Here is a 23,341-nt window from a genome sequence, read left to right as displayed (position 1 = left end):
TTATTACTCCTTAATTAGAAAATTGTCTTTTTTTTGTTGGTTGTTTAATGTGAAAAAAGTTTATATCATTGAATTTATATTCTTATATCTTACAGGTTGAGTATTTTAAAATGTCAGGTATTGAATAATCTTCAGCAAAATCAAATATAATTATAAGACTTTAAAAATGATATACTTGTTTCTTTTTTGTGGTGAATTCATTCTGGAATCAATGAAATATTTGCTACTGAACATGAAGCAATATATAACTAATTTGATGTATTTTAACCTTTACCTGTCTTACCCATATCAATTCACCTGAAGAAAGATAAGAATCAACAATAATTTCAACTTTTGGAAAGTTCATTGTAGCAACACACTGAACTATGTTTGGGGGGGGGGGGGGTCCGTTTGCGCTACAAATTTTTCCCCAATGCTACGTTTGCGCCACATGTTTTAAAATTACATGGTATCATTTGCGCCAATTAGAAGAAAAATTACTTCCCTACTCCTTTACCGGTATTTGGACTTGGAACACGGCAAATATTTCTGAAACATATCTTCTTCTTACTGCTGCTGCATGGATACTTCCCAAAATTTAATGTATGTAGTAGCCTGTAACTTCACTTTATTGTCCAAAAACACAAACATTGAAGGATGAAATGCATAAAACAGTTCATAATAATTACGTATGGTGGGAACAAAGCACTGTGTCATCAACATACATGTATGTGGCTAAAACATAATCAGTGAAAGCTTCTATTTTCTTCTCTATTGGCATATAAATCTTTGTTAAGGTGGTACCTTAAACACTACAGGGAGATAACTCTGTAAAATCAGCTAAACGTTTTAATTACGTTGTGTTGTTCAGGGAATATCAAGCTTCTCAATATCAAAATAAGTGTTTGTCAAACTGCTATATAACCAGTGTAATTTTTCTGATAAAACGGTTGGTTCAAATTTTTTGAAATTTTGAAATTTTTGTAAAAGGGTCAAAGTAAATACTTTGTCAAAATTTTAAGAAAATCAAACGAGCCAAATTAATTTTAGTTAAAGTGTTACGCACCACCTTAAATATTCATCAAAGCAAAGCAATTTATTTATAAGTCAGTTTTATTCTCACTCTGTACATTGACTGTCTAATGCTTTTTAAGTCATTTCTCTTCAGATGCTCATCTTCATGGTGAAATATCTCCGAATATAGGATACTTTTTGAGCCAAAAATAAGAATATATATATATTAATCATTAATATTTATGATAGATATGTGTACAGGTAAATTGGCGCAAATGAGTTCCGAATATTGGTGCAATTGATACATTTGAAAAACAGAATTTGGCGCAAATGATACCCCTTAAAAACAGTTATTGACGCAAAAGGACTGCTGCTGTTCTCGGACCATTTTCCAGCGACTTTTAATTATGATAAAAAATTGTGATTAGCAAATGACCAGCTCATTGGTCAGCATCATTCTATAATGGATAAATTATAAAGAAATATCAGCTGTTATTTTATTATAGCTAAAACTCTTAAAAGTTTTATGCATGTAGATTGGCTGGTTTGTTAGAAATACTTCTAATCAAGACAAGTTTTTGATGTTATTTTAATTTTTTTTTTTTTTCAAAGAAGATGAAAAGACGAAAAGATCTTATATATATTGCAATCAATTTATCTATGCAAATTTTATTAGATAACTCATTTTTTAAAGGTCACTCATTCATTAAAAAGCCATGTTGCTATTCTCAAATTGAAAGAAATCAATAGATTTGTAAGAAGTTGTTTGACCTTAATTGCTTTATACAGCAAGTTCAGAAATCAGTTATTATTTAGTGCATTCTCATTTAAAAAAAATGTTTATTAAAATTTACAGGAAAGTGGCTAGAATGACACTTTAACTTTGTTATTTAGTAAAGAAGGCGTCTATAATTTCTCAATATAAAATTTCCATGTCCCAAGTTAGCCTACAATTGTAAAGGCTTGGCCTTGACTTTGGCATTATGTTTTCTGGTGTGTCTGTTTGTCCGTTACTTTACCTTATCTGGTTTAAAACTTTTGGTTTATAATAGTTTGTGGTCTCATCAAATTGAAGTTTCTTGCTATTAAGTGTTTATTATGAAGTGAACTTTTAAGTTAAATTAGGGATTTGACCTAGAATTTATTGATTACTGGTAATTGAAATGACAATGAGGTTAACATTTTGATTTAAAGCAGTTTGTGGTCACATCAACTTGACAAGACTTTGAGCGCATTTGTTTCTAACCTAAACAATGTAAACGATTACGCGCGTAGTCGTTTAATCCATTTGTTTCTTACAGTTTTTGGTCAACGTTGACATCGTTCACATAAACGATGTACGCGCAAAATAGTCGCGTAGTCGTTGATCGTTTATCGTTGAGACGTGTAAACGATAAATTTGTTTCTGCATCTGTCGTTTAAATAATTACGAGCACGTGTTGTTTTCATAACGTCCTGGTTATTTATTTCCCGCACTTTTACCTGTTTGTTTACAGTGCGTGAGTGTAATCTATTTCTGTCTGACTACGCGGGGTCGATGAAGTTTATTAAACGATGTATTTGTTTCTAGCAGCTTAACGTTTACTAAACGATAGTCATCGATGACAAAATTTCGGGTTAGAAACAAATGCACTCTTTTACACATGTTCATGATTTGAGTAAAGTTAAACTAATTAAAATATTTCAGATTAGGTATAAGGTCAGATTTCACTTTTCACTGCACATTTAAATGTACTATTGCGAGCCAGGCATGGTGTTCTTTGGACAAAATGTTGGACACATATTCTTGTTTAAGATGTAGAACAACTTTAGGAGATTTTATGTATTTTTTCTGATAATATATAATTTTGAGGCTAGAAAAACTTTTCAAATGACAATTTCTTATTTGAAATTTAATTTATTAACATAAAAATAAAGAATGATGAAAAAACAAGTCATTTATCATGTGCACAGTCATATTTATTTAAAAGTTATGATATTACGTTCAGAATCTTTACATGATAATTATTTTATGTAAAAAAAGGATGTAATAGATGTTTAAGGATGTTACAAATATATATGTATTAAAAAAAAAACAAAATGAACATGCATCATTTTTCATATATATGCAAAAAACCAAAAACAAAAAATGATTTATTATTTTCTAGTTAAAAGCACAAATATTTTTCTCAGAAAAACACAGTTATATGCATAAAAAGCAGAGAATAAGTCGTGTACATACAGGTTCTAAAAATTATCATTTATCATGAATAAAAACCACAAAAATGAGACAATTTGTAATTTTCTTCAGGGCTAAATTTGTACTAAGGTAAGATATGTATCTGAAATTTAACACCTGACGTCAGTTTCATCTGTCTATATCCTCTAGTTAACTGTACTAAATGCACCTCCTTGGAGTTTAATATTGATATATATGATACTTTATGTATATAGAAAATCATAAGTATATATATGGATATCAGATATAATCACCGTTTGTAATATTTTTGTTAACCAACATAGTATAACAAAATTTTCACAATGTTTGGCACTCTAAGGATGGTGTGTATTGTTCAATTGGATTTTGGGTTTTGGATTAATCTTTGACAGTGCTTAAAAAATATTTACCAGAAGAAAACTATAAATTGGATACATTTCAGGGAGGCGGGAGGTTAACGAATATTTGTTTTTGTGCCTATTAAACCCTATCCGGGGCTTCAACTTGAAAAATTTTTTTTTTGCACAAATTTAAAAAAAAATAGTCAACATATTCAAATATATATATATACTAGAACTTCTCTATTGATATATAAATATAGTATATATATATGAGTTCATATTCATATAGCATTGCAGTTCATACATGTATTTATATCTATACACAACAGTTTTTTGTTGATAAAACAATATTGCTATTTATATATCTGTAAATAGTTGCTAGCAGAGGACTATAATATTCAGAATGTTTTGAACTGCTTTGAGAAACAAGATAAACACTTTAAAGTAGTTCTTATAGTACTTGGTTAAACAGGTCATATACAAAAAGGAAATGTCAGGTATGTTTGCCAATGTCAGACCACTACCCATCAAAGTTCAAATGAAGTGGATGTAAGCAATCATAAGCATGCAACTGTACAGGCTTTAACAATGAGAAAATTCAAACCATATGGGTGACTATAATAGCCCCTGATAGGGAAAATATGAAACAATTTGACTGAGAAAGCTCAGTGCTAATGGCCTTATTCATAATTACACAATTTAAGAACAAGAGGCTGTCACAACGACAGCAAACCGGATTTATTAACATTTATTTGTGTCCTGGCAATATCACAACGGTAAAAGTGAAAATCGTCATTATTGAACTTGACCTCCATTTTTTCATCAGTTACAACATATTAAAATTTGAAAAGCTTTGGGTGAACAGTTCATGAGTAAATGCACGGACAAACTGGAAACGCCATTTTACAATCTCTCAAGAACCATAACTCCTGAACGGTAAAAGTCAAAATCGTCATTATTGAACTTGACCTCCATTTTGTCATCAGTAACAACATATTAAAATTTGAAAAGCTTTCGTATAATAGTTCATGAGTAAATGCACGGACACAACTGGAAACACCATTTTTCAATCTCTCAAGAACCATAACTCCTGAACGGTAAAAGTGAAAATCGTCATTATTGAACTTGACCTCCATTTTGTCATCAGTAACAACATATTAAAATTTGGGAAGCTTTGGTTGAACAGTTCATGTGTAAATGCACGGACATGACTGGAAACACCATTTTTCAATCTTTCAAGAACCATAACTCCTGAACGGTAAAAGTGAAAATCGTCATTATTGTACTTGACCTTCATTTTGTTGTCAGTAACAACATATTAAAATTTTAAAAGCTTTGGTTGAACGGTTCATGAGTAAATGCACGGACAACATTTGATTGCCGCCCGCCCGCCGTACATCCCCAAATCAATAACCGACATTTTTGTCACAAAAATCCGGTTAAAAACACAAATATGACAGACATAAACCAACTACAGGCACATAATAATACTTTAGATAGTCTTTTTATTCATGAAAAATTTGTAAAACATATACGAATTGCTTGGGTTAATAAAAGCATCCGCATCAGCAACACAATTGCCCAGTCTATAACCACTCACTGTCTAAGAGTTATTGAAGGATTTTTATCCATTCTTCATAAATGATTAAATTCTGATTGAACAGTTAATAAATGGTACATATATTTTATAGATTAGACACTATTAGACACATCTACCAATTAAATCAGAAAATTATCCAAAATTAATTATCAATATTACAATAGTGAATTATAATATCAATTAAATCAGTTAATTTATCCAAAATTGATAGCCAGTGTTATATAATAAATCTATCAACCCACTAAAACAGTTCATTATCCTGTATTGATAGGTTTGTTTTTAATGAAAAGCTCTTCATGTAAATTTTATGTGAATGTACTAACTTGTTATGTGTGATGGATCATTAATTAGATGATTGAGAGTGTATTGTTATGGTGGGGTTTGTTTTCCTTTGAGAGTATGTACTGTGGTTCTGTTGACAGTCATTTCCTTTTGATTGATTAAATTACTGTTGTGTTTATTACACTGTGTGACACGGGTGCTCCGATAATGGAGGAATTTACTTGTATGGAAGTATTATATTGCCTATGTTACATCCATGGTTATCTTAGCTTGTAGTTATTTATCTTGAACTAATGCAATTGTTTTTACACCTATTTTATATACTTTTTTACTCTTTAGTCTATCTTTCTGTAAAATTGAGAATGGAAATGGGGAATGTACCAAAGAGACAACAACCCGTACATGTTTGATTCAAAACTTAAAAAAAAACTATATGTCCCCATTCAAATGCATTGATCGTCCAAAAAAAGGGGGGGGGTTCCAACCCCCAGAATCCTTCCCCTGGATCCGCTACTGGTACAAGCAACACCTTATTTATTCATGTTATTGCCCTTTAGCACTGTTTCTTCTTTTCTTTTTTAGAGTGGGTTGCTAAAAATTTTATGAATATGGCAAACTATTTATGAATGACTGTATAACAGTTTTTGTTGTAAAAAAAACTGTCTGGAAGAAAAAGAAGCTAAAAAGTTGACTCGAGAAATAAATTTACCAAAAATTTGAAATACACCCTCAAGCTCATAAAAATGATCACATTAAGATTAATGTTTGCAAAATAGACAAATTTATAAATGTTATAATTGTTCTATTGTATATTTTCAGACCAGATGATTTTAATGTTGACTATGACCCTACAGAGGTCAAGAGAAGGACCCATCCTAGAGGTGAATTACGCCATGCCATGTCCGAGATTTTACCCAATGACTTTCAATTTGCTGCTCAGAGAAAACGAAGTCAAACAATGGAGATAGCAAAAGAACATGCATATTCTAGACTTCAGTCAGAACTCAACAAAGCTCAAGAGGTTAATTTACAATATTTGTTTTATTTTGAAAATAGCTTTTACTGAGCATGCATACATGAATATACTATATATATATATAAAAGTCTATAAAGAGGACCAACCAGCAAATTTACTACGTACCGGATCGTCTAGAATAGGTGATACTATGCAGATAAGGAAAAAATTATATCAGTCTAAAAATTTGCACAACGGTACTGATATAAGATAAAACCCGATTATCTGTTTATCGTTCTATTTTTAATGGTCTTTTTGCTTCTCCCTAAGACAGTTTTACGCTTGATGAAAGCAAGCTTGATAACGTCTCCTCTGGCATTGTGACGTCGCTGATAACTTCTCCTCTCACATTGTGACGTCGCTGATAATGCCTGGTCTCGTTTTGAAGTCTTGATACGAGAATTACTGAGCGACAGAGCAGGGTGATATAGGCGTAGGGAAGGACGATAAAAGATGTTATTATAGGAAAATGTTGTTATTAAATCGTGCTAACCTTGACGTTGAAGGCTATTATAAGTTTGCACAGTGGCAGTATGCTATTCTGCAATTTGTATGGAATTTGTAGTCCTTATAGACATAGAAAATTGCTCAATTTTATTAGTTTACCTATTTCTGTAAAGCCTTATTCAATAATGAACTGAAAAGATAGTTAGTATATAACATTAAAAATTTAATAGTCTTAGTTTGAGTTTCTTCATGTTAGGTGATTTATGTGGAATTTTTACCTACAGAGAATGAAAGTTTCCAAACATGATTTGAAATTCACTCGACATCTCTCAATTCTAAACCAGTCCCTTGTAAATGTAAATTCTCATTCAATGTTTTGCCTGGGAGGGGACATTGTTTTTGCATTACCCAAATAAAGTAATAATTGGCTGATTCATTTGTTAGAATTACATCTAAATTAACCTGCAGGATAAAATAGATATAAGACTTGATGAAATAATAATTATAAAAAAGAAGATGGGTTATGATTGTTAATGAGACAACTCTCCACAAGATACCAAATGACACAGAAATTAACAACTAGTATAGGTTTCTGTACAGCATTGTCAGATTCAAAAGGCCCGAAATGACAATGTAAAACAATTCAAACCAAAAAAATAACAGCTTAATTTATTTACAAAAAATGAATGAAACAAATATGTACCACACAAACAAACGACAACCCCTGAAATTAGTCTTCTTGTATGTCTCATTTAGTCAGATTATGATGGTATGAGGTAATGCTCTAAATCAGCTTATTTTTGTATTTCTTGCAAGTAGACAAATCATGTAACAGTGATAAATTGTGCAACTGCAAAATGAAAAACATTATTGTACATTTGAAAAGCCTTTAAATAAAATTAAATAATTTTTTCCAGGAACTTAAGTTGAAAGATGAAGAATGTGACAAGTTATTGAAAGTACGAGATCAGATGGGAGAGGAGTTAGAGGATCTAACAGCCAGTCTTTTTGAGGTAAGTAAGAAATTTAATGGGGGAAGCAAGAGGTTCTAACAGCTGGCCTTTTTCAGGTTATCTGAACAGTTCTAAAGAAATCTTACCAAATGTAATTTTGATTTAGAGGGAAAGGAAAACATATTATTATGTTTGAGATTAGAGAATCTATTTATTCCAGTGGCAAATACTTCATGTGTGTTCAGTACTACTCATAGAATTAGGTTATAATGTTTTCAGGAATGTAGTCAAATATCTCTTCTTGTTCAAAGAATGTCAGAAGTTCTTTAAATTGATATATCTTTAACCCAGATTATAATAATCATTTATAATCATGATAATTGCACCAAATATTTTTTTTTATTTATTTACAACAGGAAGCCAACAACATGGTGCAAGATGCTAATATCAAAAGAATGCATTCAGAAAAAATATTAAAGGAAGCAAATGAACAGGTTTGTTTAATAAAAAAAAAACCAGAGCGTTCATTTTAAAGAAAAAAAACTTAGAAAAACATTTATTTCCCCTTCAAAATAAAAAAAAACAATTTTTAAGTTTTCTAAGTATGATTATTTCCCTTTGCAGTTCTATGTTGATATTATTCATGTTATTTGTAAGCCAGTTACTAAGGTTATGATGATAAAGAAACATTTTAAACAGAAACAACAAAATTTCAACCAAAAAAAACGTATTAACAATATCACTATGACTATTAGAAAGAATAAACTTGTTTTCAAAATAAAAAAAACCTGATATACATTTTTAGCTCACCTGGCCCGAAGGGCCAAGTGAGCTTTTCCCATCACTTGGCGTCCGTCATCCGTCGTCCGTCATCCGTCGTCCGTCGTCGTTAACTTTTACAAAAATCTTCTCCTCTGAAACTACTGGACCAAATTAAACCAAACTTGGCCACAATCATCATTGGGGTATCTAGTTTAAAAAATGTGTGGCGTGACCCGGCCAACCAACCAAGATGGCCACCATGGCTAAAAATAGAACATAGGGGTAAAATGCAGTTTTTGGCTTATAACTCAAAAACCAAAGCATTTAGAGCAAATCTGACATGGGATTAATTTGTTGATCAGGTCAAGATCTTTCTGTCTACAAATTTTCAGATGAATCCGACAACCCGTTGTTGGGTTGCTGCCCCTGAATTGGTAATTTTAGGGATTTTTTGCTGTTTTTGGTTATTATCTTGAATATTATTATAGATAGAGATAAACTGTAAACAGCAATAATGTTCAGCAAAGTTAGATTTACAAATAAGTCAACAGGACCAAAATGGTCAGTTGACCCCTTTAGGAGTTCTTGACCTTTATAGTCAATTTTTAACCATTTTTCGTAAATCTTAGAAATCTTTTACAAAAATCTTCTCCTCTGAAACTACTGGACCAAATTAATCCAAACTTGGCCACGATCATCTTTTGGGTATCTAGTTTAAAAAATGTGTGGCGTGACCCGGCCAACCAACCAAGATGGCCGCCATGGCTAAAAATAGAACATAGGGGTAAAATGCAGTTTTTGGCTTATAACTCAAAAACCAAAGCATTTAGAGCAAATCTGACAGGGTTAAAAGTGTTTATCAGGTCAAGATCTATCCGTCCTGAAATTTTCAGATGAATCGGACAACCCGTTGTTGGGTTGCTGCCCCTGAATTGGTATTTTTAAGGAAATTTTGCTGTTTTTGGTTATTCTCTTGAATATTATTATAGATAGAGATAAACTGGAAACAGCAATAATGTTCAGCAAAGTAAGATCTACAAATACCTCTCCATGAACGAAATGGTCAGTTGACCCCTTTAGGAGTTATTGCCCTTTATAGTCAAATTTTAACCATTTTTTCGTAAATCTTAGTAATCTTTTACAAAAATCTTCTCCTCTGAACCTACTGGGCCAAATTAAACCAAACTTGGCCACAATCATCAATGGGGGGTCTAGTTTAAAAATTTTTGGCGTGACCCGGCCAACCAACCAAGATGGTCGCCATGGCTAAAAATAGAACATAGGGGTAAAATGCAGTTTTTGGCTTATAACTCAAAAACCAAAGCATTTAGAGCAAATTTGACATGGGGTAAAATTGTTTATCAGGTGAAAATCTTTCTGCCCTCGAATTTTCAGATGAATCTGACAACCCGTTGTTGGGTTGCTGCCCCTGAATTGGTAATTTTAGGGAATTTTTGCTGTTTTTGGTTATTATCTTGAATATTATTATAGATAGAGATAAACTGTAAACAGCAATAATGTTCAGCAAAGTTAGATTTACAAATAAGTCAACATGACCAAAATGGTCAGTTGACCTCTTTAGGAGTTATTGACCTTTATAGTCAATTTTTAACCATTTTTCGTAAATCTTAGAAATCTTTTACAAAAATCTTCTATGAAACTACTGGGTCAAATTAATCCAAACTTGGCCACAATCATCTTTGGTGTATCTAATTGAAAAAAATGTGTCCCGTGACCCGGCCTTCCAACCAAAATGGATGCCACGGCTAAAAATAGAACATAGGGGTAAAATGCAGTTTTTGGCTTATAACTCAAAAACCGAAGCATTTAGATAAAATCTGACAGGGTTAAATTGTCTATCAGGTCAATATCTATCTGCCCTGATATTTTCAGACAAAACAGACACCCTGTTGTTGGGTTGCTGCCCCAGAATTAGTAATTTTAAGGAAATTTTGCAGTTTTTGGTTATTATCTTGAATATTATAATAGATAGAGATAAACTGTAAACAGCAATAATGTTCAGCAAAGTAAGATCTACAAATAAGTCAAATGACGAAAATTGTCCATTGACCCCTTAAGGAGTTATTGCCCTTTATAGTTAATTTTTAGCATTTTTGTCGAGCCTGCAACTTTTGTTGCAGAAAGCTCGACATAGGGATAGTGATCCGGCGGCGGCAACGGCGGCGGCTACGGCGGCGGCAACGGCGGCGGCTACGGCGGCGGCGTTAGCTTACTTCTTAAAAGGTTTATAATTTAGAAGGTGAAAGACCTGGATGCTTCATACTTTGTATATAGATGCCTCATGATACGAAGTTTCCGTCAGTCACATGTCCAATGTCCTTGACCTCATTTTCATGGTTCAGTGACCACTTGAAAAAAAAGTTCAGAATTTTTGTAATGTTGAATTCTCTCTTATTATAAGTAATAGGGTAACTATATTTGGTATGTGCGTACCTTGCAAGGTCCTCATGCCCGTCAGACAGTTTTCACTTGACCTCGACCTCATTTCATGGATCAGTGAACAAGGTTAAGTTTTGGTGGTCAAGTCCATATCTCAGATACTATAAGCAATAAGGCTAGTATATTTGGTGTATGGAAGGACTGGAAGGTGTACATGTCCAACTGGCAGGTGTCATCTGACCTTGACCTCATTTTCATGGTTCAGTGGTTATAGTTAAGTTTTTGTGTTTTGGTCGGTTTTTCTCATACTTTATGCAATAGGTCTACTATATTTGTTGTATGGAATGATTGTGAGGTGTACATGTCTAGCGGGCAGTTGTCATCTGAACTTGACCCCATTTTCATGGTTCAGTGGTCAAAGTTAAGTTTTTAAGTTTTGGTCTTTTTATCTAATATTATATGCCAAAGGTCAACTATATTTGGTGTATGGAAATATATTATGATCTATATGTCAGTCCCGCAGGTTTATTTGACCATGACCTCAATTGCACGGTTCATTGCACAATGTTAAGTTTTTGTGTTTTGGTCTATTTTTCTTACTAAAACTATAAGTAATAGGTCAACTATATTTGTTGTATGGAAGCTTTGTTAGCTGTACATGTCTGCCTGGCATGGTTTATCTGACCTTGACCTTATTTTCATGGTTCATTGGTCTTTGTTTAGCTATCTTGGTTAATGTTAAGTTTATGTGACAGTTGTAATAAAGCTTTATACTTAGGACTATCAACATAATTTCAATGATTAGTAAAGAAGGCGAGACATTTCAGTGTGTGCACTCTTGTTCATAAATTTTTGTAAATTTTTAGAAAATATTTTCCACTGTAATTACTGGGCCAAGTTCATTATAAATAGAGATAATTGTAGCAACAAGAATGTTCAGTAAAGTAAGATCTACAAACACATCACCATCACCAAAACACAATTATGTCATGAATTTATGTGTCCATTGTTTAATATGCACATAGACCAAGGTGAGCGACACAGGCTCTTGAGAGCCTCTAGTTATATATCAAGACAGATTGAAAAAAAAAAAAAATATATAAGACAAAGTCAAATATTCATTCATAATAGTTTTTTAAAGACACTGTGAAAAAATATTTGAAACTTTAACAAGTTGAAACAAACACTTTTACCATATTTGTACAGACTGCACTAGTAAAATAAAAAAACTGGTTGGACAGGAATTGGATCAATGAGTATTGATAGGATGACATGTCTTCCTGTGAACTAGCACTTGAAAAATCCAGGGTTTGGTCCAGAACAAAGCAGAGTTAATACTCATAAAAACCTGTATATGTTTGTGTCTTAAAAATATATTTATTTGTCTCCAGAAATAGGTATCCATCATCAACTTATATAGATCATTACTACAGTGCATGCTGGAAATTACAGCATAGAAAAAAAAATGATATTAAAGACGACTAAATTATGGTCACAAAAATGGTAAAAATGCTAAATTTTGCCTTTTTGTAAAAATAACAAAAGAAATTTATATTGATGAAAGAGGTACTAGTAGTATGATTGACAACACAGACTAAATTGTTTCCAAATCTGATTTTAACCAGAAAATGTTTTATTTTTGCAGATTGATGTTTTGCAAGCAGAATTAAAGGCATTGAAACAGTTGGTCCTTACATCCACCCCTAGCTCCCCAAACAAACACCTACACCCACAGATTGATTCTAAAGTAGAAATGCGGAAGAAGGAAGAAAGTAAGAAACCATTTTGGAAAACACATCGAAGATCTACCAGTCACCATGAGTTCACTAAAGAGGCTCGAGAAGGGGCAATAGCAGAACAAGATGCTAAAACAGACAGGTGTAAAGAGGTGAGATAATTCTTTCTAAACACATAAAAAGTTTTGCTAATCTACGATCCTAGCCTCTTAAAAAAATTTGCCAAGGCAGATAATTTTATTCTGCTATATATTCCCAATAAGGTAGTATAAAATTATCTCCCTTGACAATTATTTAAAGAAGAAATAGCTTGTTATGTAAAAGTGCCATTTTAGAAAAGAAGAGTTGCAGCATATTATTTTGCTTGATTATTTTACTTTTAAATGTGAAATATAATACATTAAGAAATTAATGTACAAGTTTAGTTTTTTTTTATGGAAATATTAAACTAAATTTCTTCATTTATTTCCCTGAAAAGTTTTCTGCTGCAATATTGCAGGTATTTAAATTTCTTTTGCAAAATGTATAAGGGATATAGATTTGTCAGACTTACATAGCCCAATCAAGCTTTGTAAGCTAGAAAATAATAAATACTAGATTTTCCAAATCTGTTGAATCTTATTTTTAAAATGTTTATTTACAGGTCCACATGAGTTGTCTTTCTTTGTAGACAGAAATCTGTTTGGCAAAAAGTGGGCATTATTTTATGCAATCAATTCCATGGCTTAACAAATTATGTTTAGATATTTGCAAATATTTTATGGAAAGAAAACTTGAATAAAAATTTGAAGAACACATTTGATGCAACATGTATTCACTTTGTTATTTTGAAATTCTTTACTACATATAAATATGCATCATATAAAAACATGTTCTTAGAATTATCTAGTCAATTATAAAATTTAATATTTCTAATACAATATAAAAATACAATGTATTTCAGATTGACCAAGTATGTTTTGATGAGTTTTGTGCCTGGAGACGATCACCCCTGATGGAAAGAAAAGATGGGTACTTATCCAGGGTTTATATGGAAGATATTTTACCATGTTTAAATTTTGCAAATACAAAGGTGTGTACATGAAATGTTTTTTAATGAGTCTTGATATATTTATATAAATGTTGTTAATTCTTGAATTATGATTAAAAAAGATGTTCCAGTTAAATTGAGACAGCAATCAATCAATGTTAAACAAAAAATATCACAAAATTAACATATGATGTTCAAACTTCTGTAGTAATGGTAATGCATGAAACCTTAAAATCATTGTTTTAATATTAAAGTTAATATTTTGAGAGAAAGACTAATTAATAAGTCTTCATATTTTGTTACTGGAATGAAAGTTAATATGGGACACACAAGAAACAGACAGCAAACAGACAATACATTTTACTGGCAATCAATTTTACTAAATGAAGGTTTCTGAAAAAATGTGATATTTCAAGTGCTTCGTATCCAGAGGTTTTACAATTCCTTTGTGGAAGACAGGAACTGTCAAATGTTCCAAAACTAAATAAAAAAATGAAAAGATGGGATATGATTGCATTAGAGTCAATTATCATCCAGAGTTGAAATAAAGTGATACTAAGCAATTATAGGCCACCATATGTCCTTCAACAATGAAAAAAAACATATAATATAGTCTACTTAGAGGCCCCAAGGTAAAAAATGTGAAAATTAAATAGTTAAAACAAATGGCCCAATATAAAACATAAAAACATAATGATTTATAAAAAACAAATATGACACATAAATGAATGGTTTTGATTTTCTAGAATTATACAAACATCTTTTTTCTTTTCCAGTTATCACAACGAGTGCAGGAATGTGTAGGTAACAATTCCTTAGCAATAGAACCAATCCCAGGAGACAATTCATATCCACGGAAGTGTAGATTAACCGAAAATAATAAACTATGTAACTACAAAATTAGATTAGGTGATGAGCCGGAGTGGTATTCTATATCTCAGCTGTGTAGAAATAGGGTATGTATATACTAAAAGCTGTTCTATTTTTAGGTACACAAAAGTCTGTGCAATTTGTGATGTTTTCATCTTGGAAATATTAAAGGGGCACTAGCAACGAGAAACATAAGTAAATAGATGGAAAATCCTTTGTTAGTGCTCTCATGTGTACAATTCTTGCTAGATTTTTATATAACTTAAATCGTAAGTTTATATCTAAGACAAGTTTGAATATCAGTGTAGATCAATTATAAATTTGTTGATGTCCCTATGGGAATATTAACTATATTAGAATTGGTATTGCGTTTGCTCTCAAGCCTATATTTCTGTTAGATACATGTATGTTTAAAAAATTTAAAGAACAAAAAAAATATCTTATTGTTATTGCCCATTGGCAGTTAAAATTTGTGCAACTCTTGGGCTTTGGAACTCTGTCATTTTTTTTTATTAGATTTGAAATGATTATTATTTAGGTCAGGGTTACACAATAAAATATTTAAACATTAATTTCAATATATAATACAAGATGTGGGGTATATGTCAATGAGACAGAATGATATATATAAATGTCCATATTTTAATTTCATTTTCTGTGTTATTTGCAGATTGCAGCTGTATGTGATTATTATACTTATATTAGATATATACAACAAGGTTTAGTTAAAAATGAAGGTAGGTTAATATAGTTCTTACATAAAACAGTTACCATCAAAATCCGTAGTCTTTAATATTTTTACCTACAAAATTACAAGGGGATCATCATATTTGATTCTTTTTTCTGAACAAAGTATGATCAAAATATCTTTTAAAAAATAAAAATTTAAGCATTTTTCTATGGTATTGACTTAAACCATAAAAAAATTGCATTCAAACAAGATGCAAAACAAATAACATCTGACAATTTTTGTCTATTCAGTGACTAGAATATTATTTGTTAGTCAAAGATTTTCAGTTGACTGTGGAAGCCAAATGAATAAAATTCTGTGCAAATGTTCTGTTTGGACATTAATTTTTTTTAATGAAAGGCACAGAAATGTATCCATTTATATATATGTAGTGAATTAAAATGGTGAATAATTTTTCTGTGTAACATACAATATTTAACTGTTTTAGTGGAAAGGAAAGAAGTACAAAGTAAAAGTACACTACAATCCATGATTTTGCTTCATTAAAATGATGGATAAAACTTTGTTTGTCCACCCTGTAAATTGGACATATTTTTTTGTGTCAAAGATTAATTGATACAATCAATAGATACAAGAAGATAATCACATGTATTTTATATTGTTAAAAATAAGACATAATCATGGGTAGGCTAGCCATAGTGAACAGGTTGAAAAGGCAAAATGCACATGAAACATAGAGTTCTTTAAGACATTGAAGTTTTTTGTTTATTTTTTGTTTCGGTGACTACATGGTCTTAATTTCAACAACAGTATCATAAAAAAGACGAAAGATTTGTGGTATAACTGCCAATGAGGAAACAATCCACTGAAGGTCAAATGAAGTGGATTTAAGCAATTATAGGCAACATACATGTACATATTTTGATCTTCAGTGTCATATAATCATGCTAATTGTTTCCAAAATCTATTGAACAATTTTTACAGGAGAAAAATAGTAACCATATCAATTACGATGTTCTTTCGTTTCAGATAAGGAAGTATTTTATGAATTGGTAAGATTACGGAAAAAGATGGCTTTAACAAGACTTGGATATTCCTGAAAATGCTGACGTTTTAAAGTGGCTTCAATCAAAAATCTTGCCAGAAGATGAAGAAAGAAAACAGTATTAAATAAATAATGTGGCCAATTTACACCAATGTGGGGTCAGAGAGAAAAATAAGGAATTTGAAGAATTAGAATAAAGTAATTCTCCACAAAGTGATATATTCTCTATTCAAGCCAGTATAGACATCTTTATTGGTGCAAATGAATATCTGCTTTCACAGCATTTATTTTGTGTTTTTAAATTAATTGTGAAAATACGTCATTCTCATATATGTGTATTTTAATGTCATAGTGATATGTACTTGTGCAATGTGTTGTATTGTTTTATTAATGTATAACTAACATTTTATTGTATTTGAAATTTGTGCATTATTCAAAACCTTATATTAAGGACGGCAGTTGGTCATATTTTAAAAATCTAAGCTAGCCTGATCAAGGTTGACACAGATTATTGATAAGAAAACTCTTGAAAGATCTCTTTTAAAATGAAAATTAAATTCATGGCATTACAAATATTTGGAAAGAACAAGAATTTCACCAAATTGATAACTTGGAAAGATGATAAATTTAATTTAAATACTCTGCTTTATCTGTTGAAATTAGCCTTTAAATGGAATATCTGCAATTATTTTTTTTATCCCTAGGGTCTTAAGATACACCTTATTGCTATTTGTCCGCCATTACTGGATATCACACAGGTTCCTGTAAAATTTTTACGTCATAATACAAAATATCTGACGCCACAATGGAAAAGTGATTGTTGTATTCGTCAAAAGTTCAAGCGGCCGGGTCAGCCAGGATTAGCGATAAGGTGTATTGACCTTTTGTGTTAGATTTTTTTAAACTCGATACAGAAATGTGTGCAATATTTGTAACGGTATACAGTGTATGTAGTGTGAAAAATAGCAAGAAAATGATTGGCTTGAAATAAAATCACCCTATCATTTACATGAAAAATGAAATGAAACAAATGTTAACACTGTTGTAAAATAAGATATTTACCTAAAGGATTATTCCATTATATGGAATGTAGGATGATAGGGTAGGATGTCCAAAATCGGCACCCAAGCTACATTCTGTCTTTGAGTAACTTTTCTTAAATATAAGGTCTTGTTTGGGATCTTTGATTTTATAGACCATGTTTGTCTATTCTTTATTTTGCCCATTATTCTCTTCTCTTTATTTTTGGATTTTTTTTAATTTTTTTTTTTAAGGGGGGGTGGGGGGGTAGAGGCATTAATTGTATATTTTTGCATGTTATTTTCTATTCTGTAAACCCCAACCAGACCCTCTTGCATCTTATTGGCAAATAACAATAAATGACCCAAGATCCTTGTTCATAAATAATATTTCCTTCCCTACCCTCCATCATTTAATATAATGAAATAGCTAGTCCAAACTTGATTTTGAAATAGGACTTTAAAACTTAGTAGATCAAGCCTGCAAAAATTAAAATCAGGGAGAACTGTATAAAAAAGTGAAATCAGGTATACACAGATAATTTGATTGTGGAATATTTTTATGATTTTGTATTATTTATTTCAGAACTTTTTAAAAATGTCATTGAAGAACTACAAAACAACTTTTTTTTTTTGTCTCTAAGCTAAAACCATAAGTTAGTGCCAATACATGTATGCAATAGTAAAACTTTTCAAAGTTGTGTGTCTGTTATACTATATTTATGTGTATTTACATTTATCAATTAGTTTGTATTTAAAAATCATTTTATACCTCTTTTTTTTTGGTGAGTTTTTCGCAATTTACCAATTTTTTCCAGGGTCTCTGTCAGTAAGTTAAAACTAAAAGTGAGAATTTTTTGTTTAAGATGAATAAATTAGTTTTTATTTTGAAATCAGAGTCCAGATGCAGGAAATTTGAAATTAGAGGAAAACATGTAGAATTAGAGAAAACACAGGAATTTTAGATTTCATTTATAGAAAACTTATATATGGTTAAGGGATTTTAATGTTGAAGCAATGTAGTGATATAGCGAGGCATAACAAAGCTCTGTGATAAAATGTGCTTTGAGGAAATGAGAGTTGGAATGAGGTTTACATAATAGAAAATAATGACCTCATGCTACAGAAAAATGGGCCTAATCATATAAGAAAAGAGAAAAATAGGCTAAAAAGATACAGGAAATAGAAAAGTGAGCAAAATTTACAAAGAACAAAGAAAAATGGCTAAAATTTAATAATACAGAAATGAAGAACCTCCATCTCGACCCTCATACATAGCTATATATAGGATCTATGTACACAGCACAGCATTGATTTTGCACATTAAAATTCTGTAAATTCAGAAATTATTGCGTGCATTTATTATTGAGATTTTGACATTTTAGACGAACAGGATTTTAATTTTTGCCATATTATGAAAAATCCTGTTTATATCATATAAAATTTTATTAAATGCGAGTTTAAATTACGTAAATTAATATACCCAGTTGCATTTTTCACATAGATAAAAACATCGCAATAATTTTTGCATTTACAGTAAGTTGTTTTTAAAAGTTTGTGTTTTTGATGTGTTCCATACATCTTTCTGTGTGTTCTCATTGTAATTTATTTGTGTAGGTTGTAAAATAAGTTGTAAATATTGATATCAGTTGTAATATATTATATACTTATGTATGTGTAAACACTTATTTAAAACATGTGTGTTGTATTGTATACTGTGTTTTCTGGTATCAGGAAATTAGAAAATCAGGAATTTTTAAGGCTATCTTTGAGTGTCATAATGGCAATACAGCAAACAAGATTTTATTTGTCTTCTATTTTAGATTCTAGTTGTGAAGTTTTGATATTTATGTTTTAACACAAGCTTTTTAAAAAGTTAGCTGTATAAAGCAATGCTATCCAGTTGTGAATATAGATGAATGCAATGTGAAATACTTAACTTGCAGCAGTTTTACATTTACCCTGAACTTTTTTAACCTAAAAGCTGAATTTTTCACTGGGAAAAAAACATAGAAAAGATGAATTAATTTTGCTGTCAAGCATTTAAAATCATGTTGAAACTTTTATGAAGGTCACCTTGTTATTTGTTTTTGTTCATTTTATGTGATGTTAAAGTTAAAAGTTTTGTTAAAATGAATAAATTTATTGTTTTCAATTTAATTTTAATTGTTGAGTTTATAGACACAAAAAATGTGCATTCTCATTTATCATTAAAAAAAAATGTTATCACACGAAGAACCATAATCAGAAAAATCATCTTAACCTTAATCATGATCAGTTGTGTTAATGTTAATTGTTAATGTTGTTAACAGGTTGTGATTTTTCAAAGATCAAATGAAATTCAGAAAACGTGTACTTTGTCTCATTAATACTCATATGTTAAATTTTATAAAAAGTTTATTTGTATTTTTATAACACATAAATAATTATAATATGCACATAAAGGTTGTTACATGATAGCATATGTGTTAAAATATAGGTGCTTGTTTTATGTATATAGCTTTACGTGTTGTGCTTATATCATATTTTATGTCCAATTTAATTACTGAGTCAGCAGTTTGTTGTATCTGTTGTACAGTCACATTGCAATTGTTGAAATATTGACTTTCAATTTTCTGGAATATGAAATTCACAGAAGAATATATAACCAGATTTGTTAAGGCGGTTAAGAAAATATTCTTAGATTCTGTGAAGCACATTTATAATAAAAATATTCTTAGATTCTGTGAAGCACATTTATAATGAAAATATTCTTAGATTCAGGGATAATAAGAAGTAAAAAAATTACCCACTGATGCTTGAGGTCATAAAATTTATGGAGTTGTTAACAAGTGCAACAGAAGGTTAACATAACACTCAACTTATCATTGATCAAACTCTGTAAATTTGACTTATTAAAATTGAAAAAATATATTCAATATTAATATTACTCTTTTGTATTTGAAATTTTCTCTGATTTTAAAAATTGAGCTTTCTTACTGATTGTAAATTGTTCCAGATTATTATTATAGATATGAAAATGCTGGCCATTGAAAAATGAAATTTAAAAATATAACAGTTCTATCAGAGATCTTAAATCATAATTATAATCTTCATGTCATGGTTATTAAGACAGGGTTTTGAGGACATTTGAATTTTGATATATTTTTTTCTGATTCAAGGAAAATATATTTTACAAGTTTGCTTCCATAGACCTTGTATTTTTTTTGTTAATTTACCCATTTTTTCTCTTTATTTGATCACATTCAGAATTTAAAAAAACATCTTTCATTGATTTTAGTCGTTGACCATGAGCAGGCTCTGGGTCACATATATATCACATCATTCAAGTGACATTTTTTTAGCCTATTCAGTTCTGTATATAAATTTTTCACATTTCAGGCAAGTTAAGATATGCTTTAATGCAGAGGGGATCTGTTTGATATGATTAAAGTCTTATTGGGCAGCCATTTAAAAAATATGCATTTTATGCATTAACTAAAAATAAATGAGTTGGTCATCCTTACCTGTATTGTCCAACCCAATTGATTGATTTTAGTGTATAGGAACTTTTTGCACACTAGACTATTTCATGGTTGATCAATTTATCATATTGGCAAAGAACCTTTTGATATACTTCTAAAGCCTTTTTTGTGTCATTATATGCTTAAAATATGTTGTTTCATCTGTCATAACCACCAAACTATAATGTCTCAATCATATTACAGAAATGGTTAGGACTGAAAAATGATTAGAATCAGAACCCTTAAAATTGGGGTTAATTTTATATATATGATAAAGTTATTGTAAATTTTATCAATTGTGATACCAATTTGTTGCATTAGGTTGAAAGAAATATGTTAGTGAATAAATATATTCATATTATTTTATTGTCAGTTAACATATGCATTTTGCTGTAAAACCTTCACAGTTAATGGCTATGCATGTCCTAACCTAACTATTTAATAAGATAAAGCCAATTGTTTAAGGAAAGCTTTGAGATAACTATTTGTATTTTATTCAAAAAGAGACAACAGAGGCTTGGGATAAGACATGTTTTGTTTCTGTAGGTACTTAAGAATATTTGTATCCAATGTTTTCATACCACATTATAGTGTAGTATTGAATGAAAAGAAAAATTAACATTTTATCATATAGATCACATACTTAACTGTTACAGCGGTATATACTACTGTTGCCTTTATTTGTCATCTTTTGATCTTAAAAATCTTTAAATAGTGGCCATATATATGTATATATTATTCTAGAATTGTTAATATTAAGTGACTGATGTGAACTGGAGTGGGCATTTAAATATGAAATCTCCAAATGAATTTTAGTGATTAAATCATGTTTTACAATTTAAAAAGTCTTACTTACTCATTGCAAACTTTTATGTCCAATTCACCATTCACAGGCCACATGACCATGATGTGCCTTGTCCAAAGTTCCCGTCATTTGACCATGATGTGTCTTGTCCAATGTTCCTGTCACATGAACATGATAGTCTTGTCCAAAGTTCCTGTCGCATTAACATCATGTGTCTTGTCTAAAGTTCCATCACATGAACATCATGTGTCTTGTCTAAAGTTCGCGTTACATGACCATGATGTGTCTTGTCCAAAGTTCGCGTAATATGAACATGATGTGTCTTGTCTAAAGTTCTATCACATGACCATGATGTTTCTTGTCTAAAGTTCCTGTCATATGACCATGGTGTGTCTTGTCCAAAGTTCCTGTTACATGACCATTATGTGTCTTGTCAAAAGTTCCTGTCACATGGACATGATGTTTCTTGTCCAAATTCAGAACTCCACATATGAACATAATGCGTCTTGTTCAAAGTCAGGAACTCCTTAAATGCACGTGATGTGTCTTGTTCAAAGTGAGGAACCCCTCACATGAACATGATGTGTCTTGTCAAAAGTGAGGAACCCCTCACATGAATATGATGTATCTTGTCAAAAGTCAGGAAATCCTCACATGAACATTATGTCTTGTCCAAAGTTCCCGTCACATAAACATCATATGTTTTGTCTAAAGTTCCTGTCACATGAACATGATGTGTCTTGTCTAAAACTCCTGTCACATGAACCTCATGTGTCTTGTCTTGTCATGATGTGTCTTGTCCAAAGTTCCCGTCAAATGACCATGATGTGTCTTGTCCAAACTTCCCATCACATGAACATACTGTGTCTTGTTCAAAGTTCCCATCATATGACCATGATATGTCTTGTCTAAAGTTCCCGTCGCATGAACATGATGTGTCTCTTCCAAAGTTCCCGTCACATGACCATGATAAGTCTTGTCCAAAGTTCCCGTCATTTGACCATGATGTGTCTTGTCTAAAGATCGTGTAACATGAACATGATGTGTCTTGTCCAAAGTTCCTGTCACTTGATCATGGTGTGTCTTGTCCAAAGTTCCCGTCACATGACCATGATGTGTCTTGTCTAAAGTTCCCATCACATGAACATACTGTGTCTTGTTCAAAGTTCCTGTCACATGACCATGATATGTCTTGTCTAAAGTTCCTGTCACATGAACATCATATGTCTGGTCTAAAGTTCCCGTAGCATGAACATGATGTGTCTTGTCCAAAGTTCGCGTCACATGAACATGATGTGTCTTGTCCAAAGTTCCCATTACATGACCATGATTTGTCTTGTTAAAAGTTCTTGTCATTTGACCATGATGTGTCTTGTCTAAAGATCGTGTAACATGAACATGATGTGCCTTGTTTAAAGTTCCTGTCACTTGACCATGGTGTGTCTTGTCCAAAGTTCCCGTCACATGAACATCATGTGTCTTGTCCAAAATTCGCGTCACATGAACATCATGTGTCTTTTCAAAAGTTCCAGTCACATGAACATCAAGAAAACCACACATGCACATGATGCGTCTTGTTCAAAGTCAGGAACTCCTTACATGCACGTGATGTGTCTTGTCCAAAATTCCGTCACATAAACATCATGGGTCTT

General features: G+C 31.2%; 1 protein-coding gene across 9 annotated transcripts in view; it reads left to right on the top strand.

Moving 5' to 3' along the window:
• LOC143047590 (rab-3A-interacting protein-like) overlaps positions 1-21,729 on the top strand; it is a 39,964-nt gene extending 18,235 nt beyond the window's left edge. For 5 of the 9 annotated variants that reach the window (XM_076220697.1, XM_076220696.1, XM_076220701.1 and 2 more), the window contains 8 exons: positions 6,233-6,434; positions 7,793-7,888; positions 8,245-8,322; positions 12,636-12,878; positions 13,670-13,798; positions 14,533-14,712; positions 15,297-15,363; positions 16,347-21,729. In XM_076220697.1, coding sequence (XP_076076812.1) covers positions 6,233-6,434; positions 7,793-7,888; positions 8,245-8,322; positions 12,636-12,878; positions 13,670-13,798; positions 14,533-14,712; positions 15,297-15,363; positions 16,347-16,417 — 1,066 coding nt within the window. In that variant the 3' untranslated portion in view covers positions 16,418-21,729. Of the gene's footprint in view, positions 1-3,283; positions 3,302-6,232; positions 6,435-7,792; positions 7,889-8,244; positions 8,323-12,635; positions 12,879-13,669; positions 13,799-14,532; positions 14,713-15,296; positions 15,364-16,346 lie in introns of all 9 variants that reach the window. The other 4 variants (XM_076220695.1, XM_076220694.1, XM_076220699.1 and 1 more) reach the window with 1 other exon arrangement.
• Positions 21,730-23,341: the final 1,612 nt, after the last annotated feature.

Source organism: Mytilus galloprovincialis, chromosome 10 (assembly GCF_965363235.1).
Source record: "Mytilus galloprovincialis chromosome 10, xbMytGall1.hap1.1, whole genome shotgun sequence".
Classification (NCBI taxonomy): Eukaryota; Metazoa; Mollusca; class Bivalvia; order Mytilida; family Mytilidae; genus Mytilus; species Mytilus galloprovincialis.
This window is presented reverse-complemented; position numbering and strand designations above follow the sequence as displayed.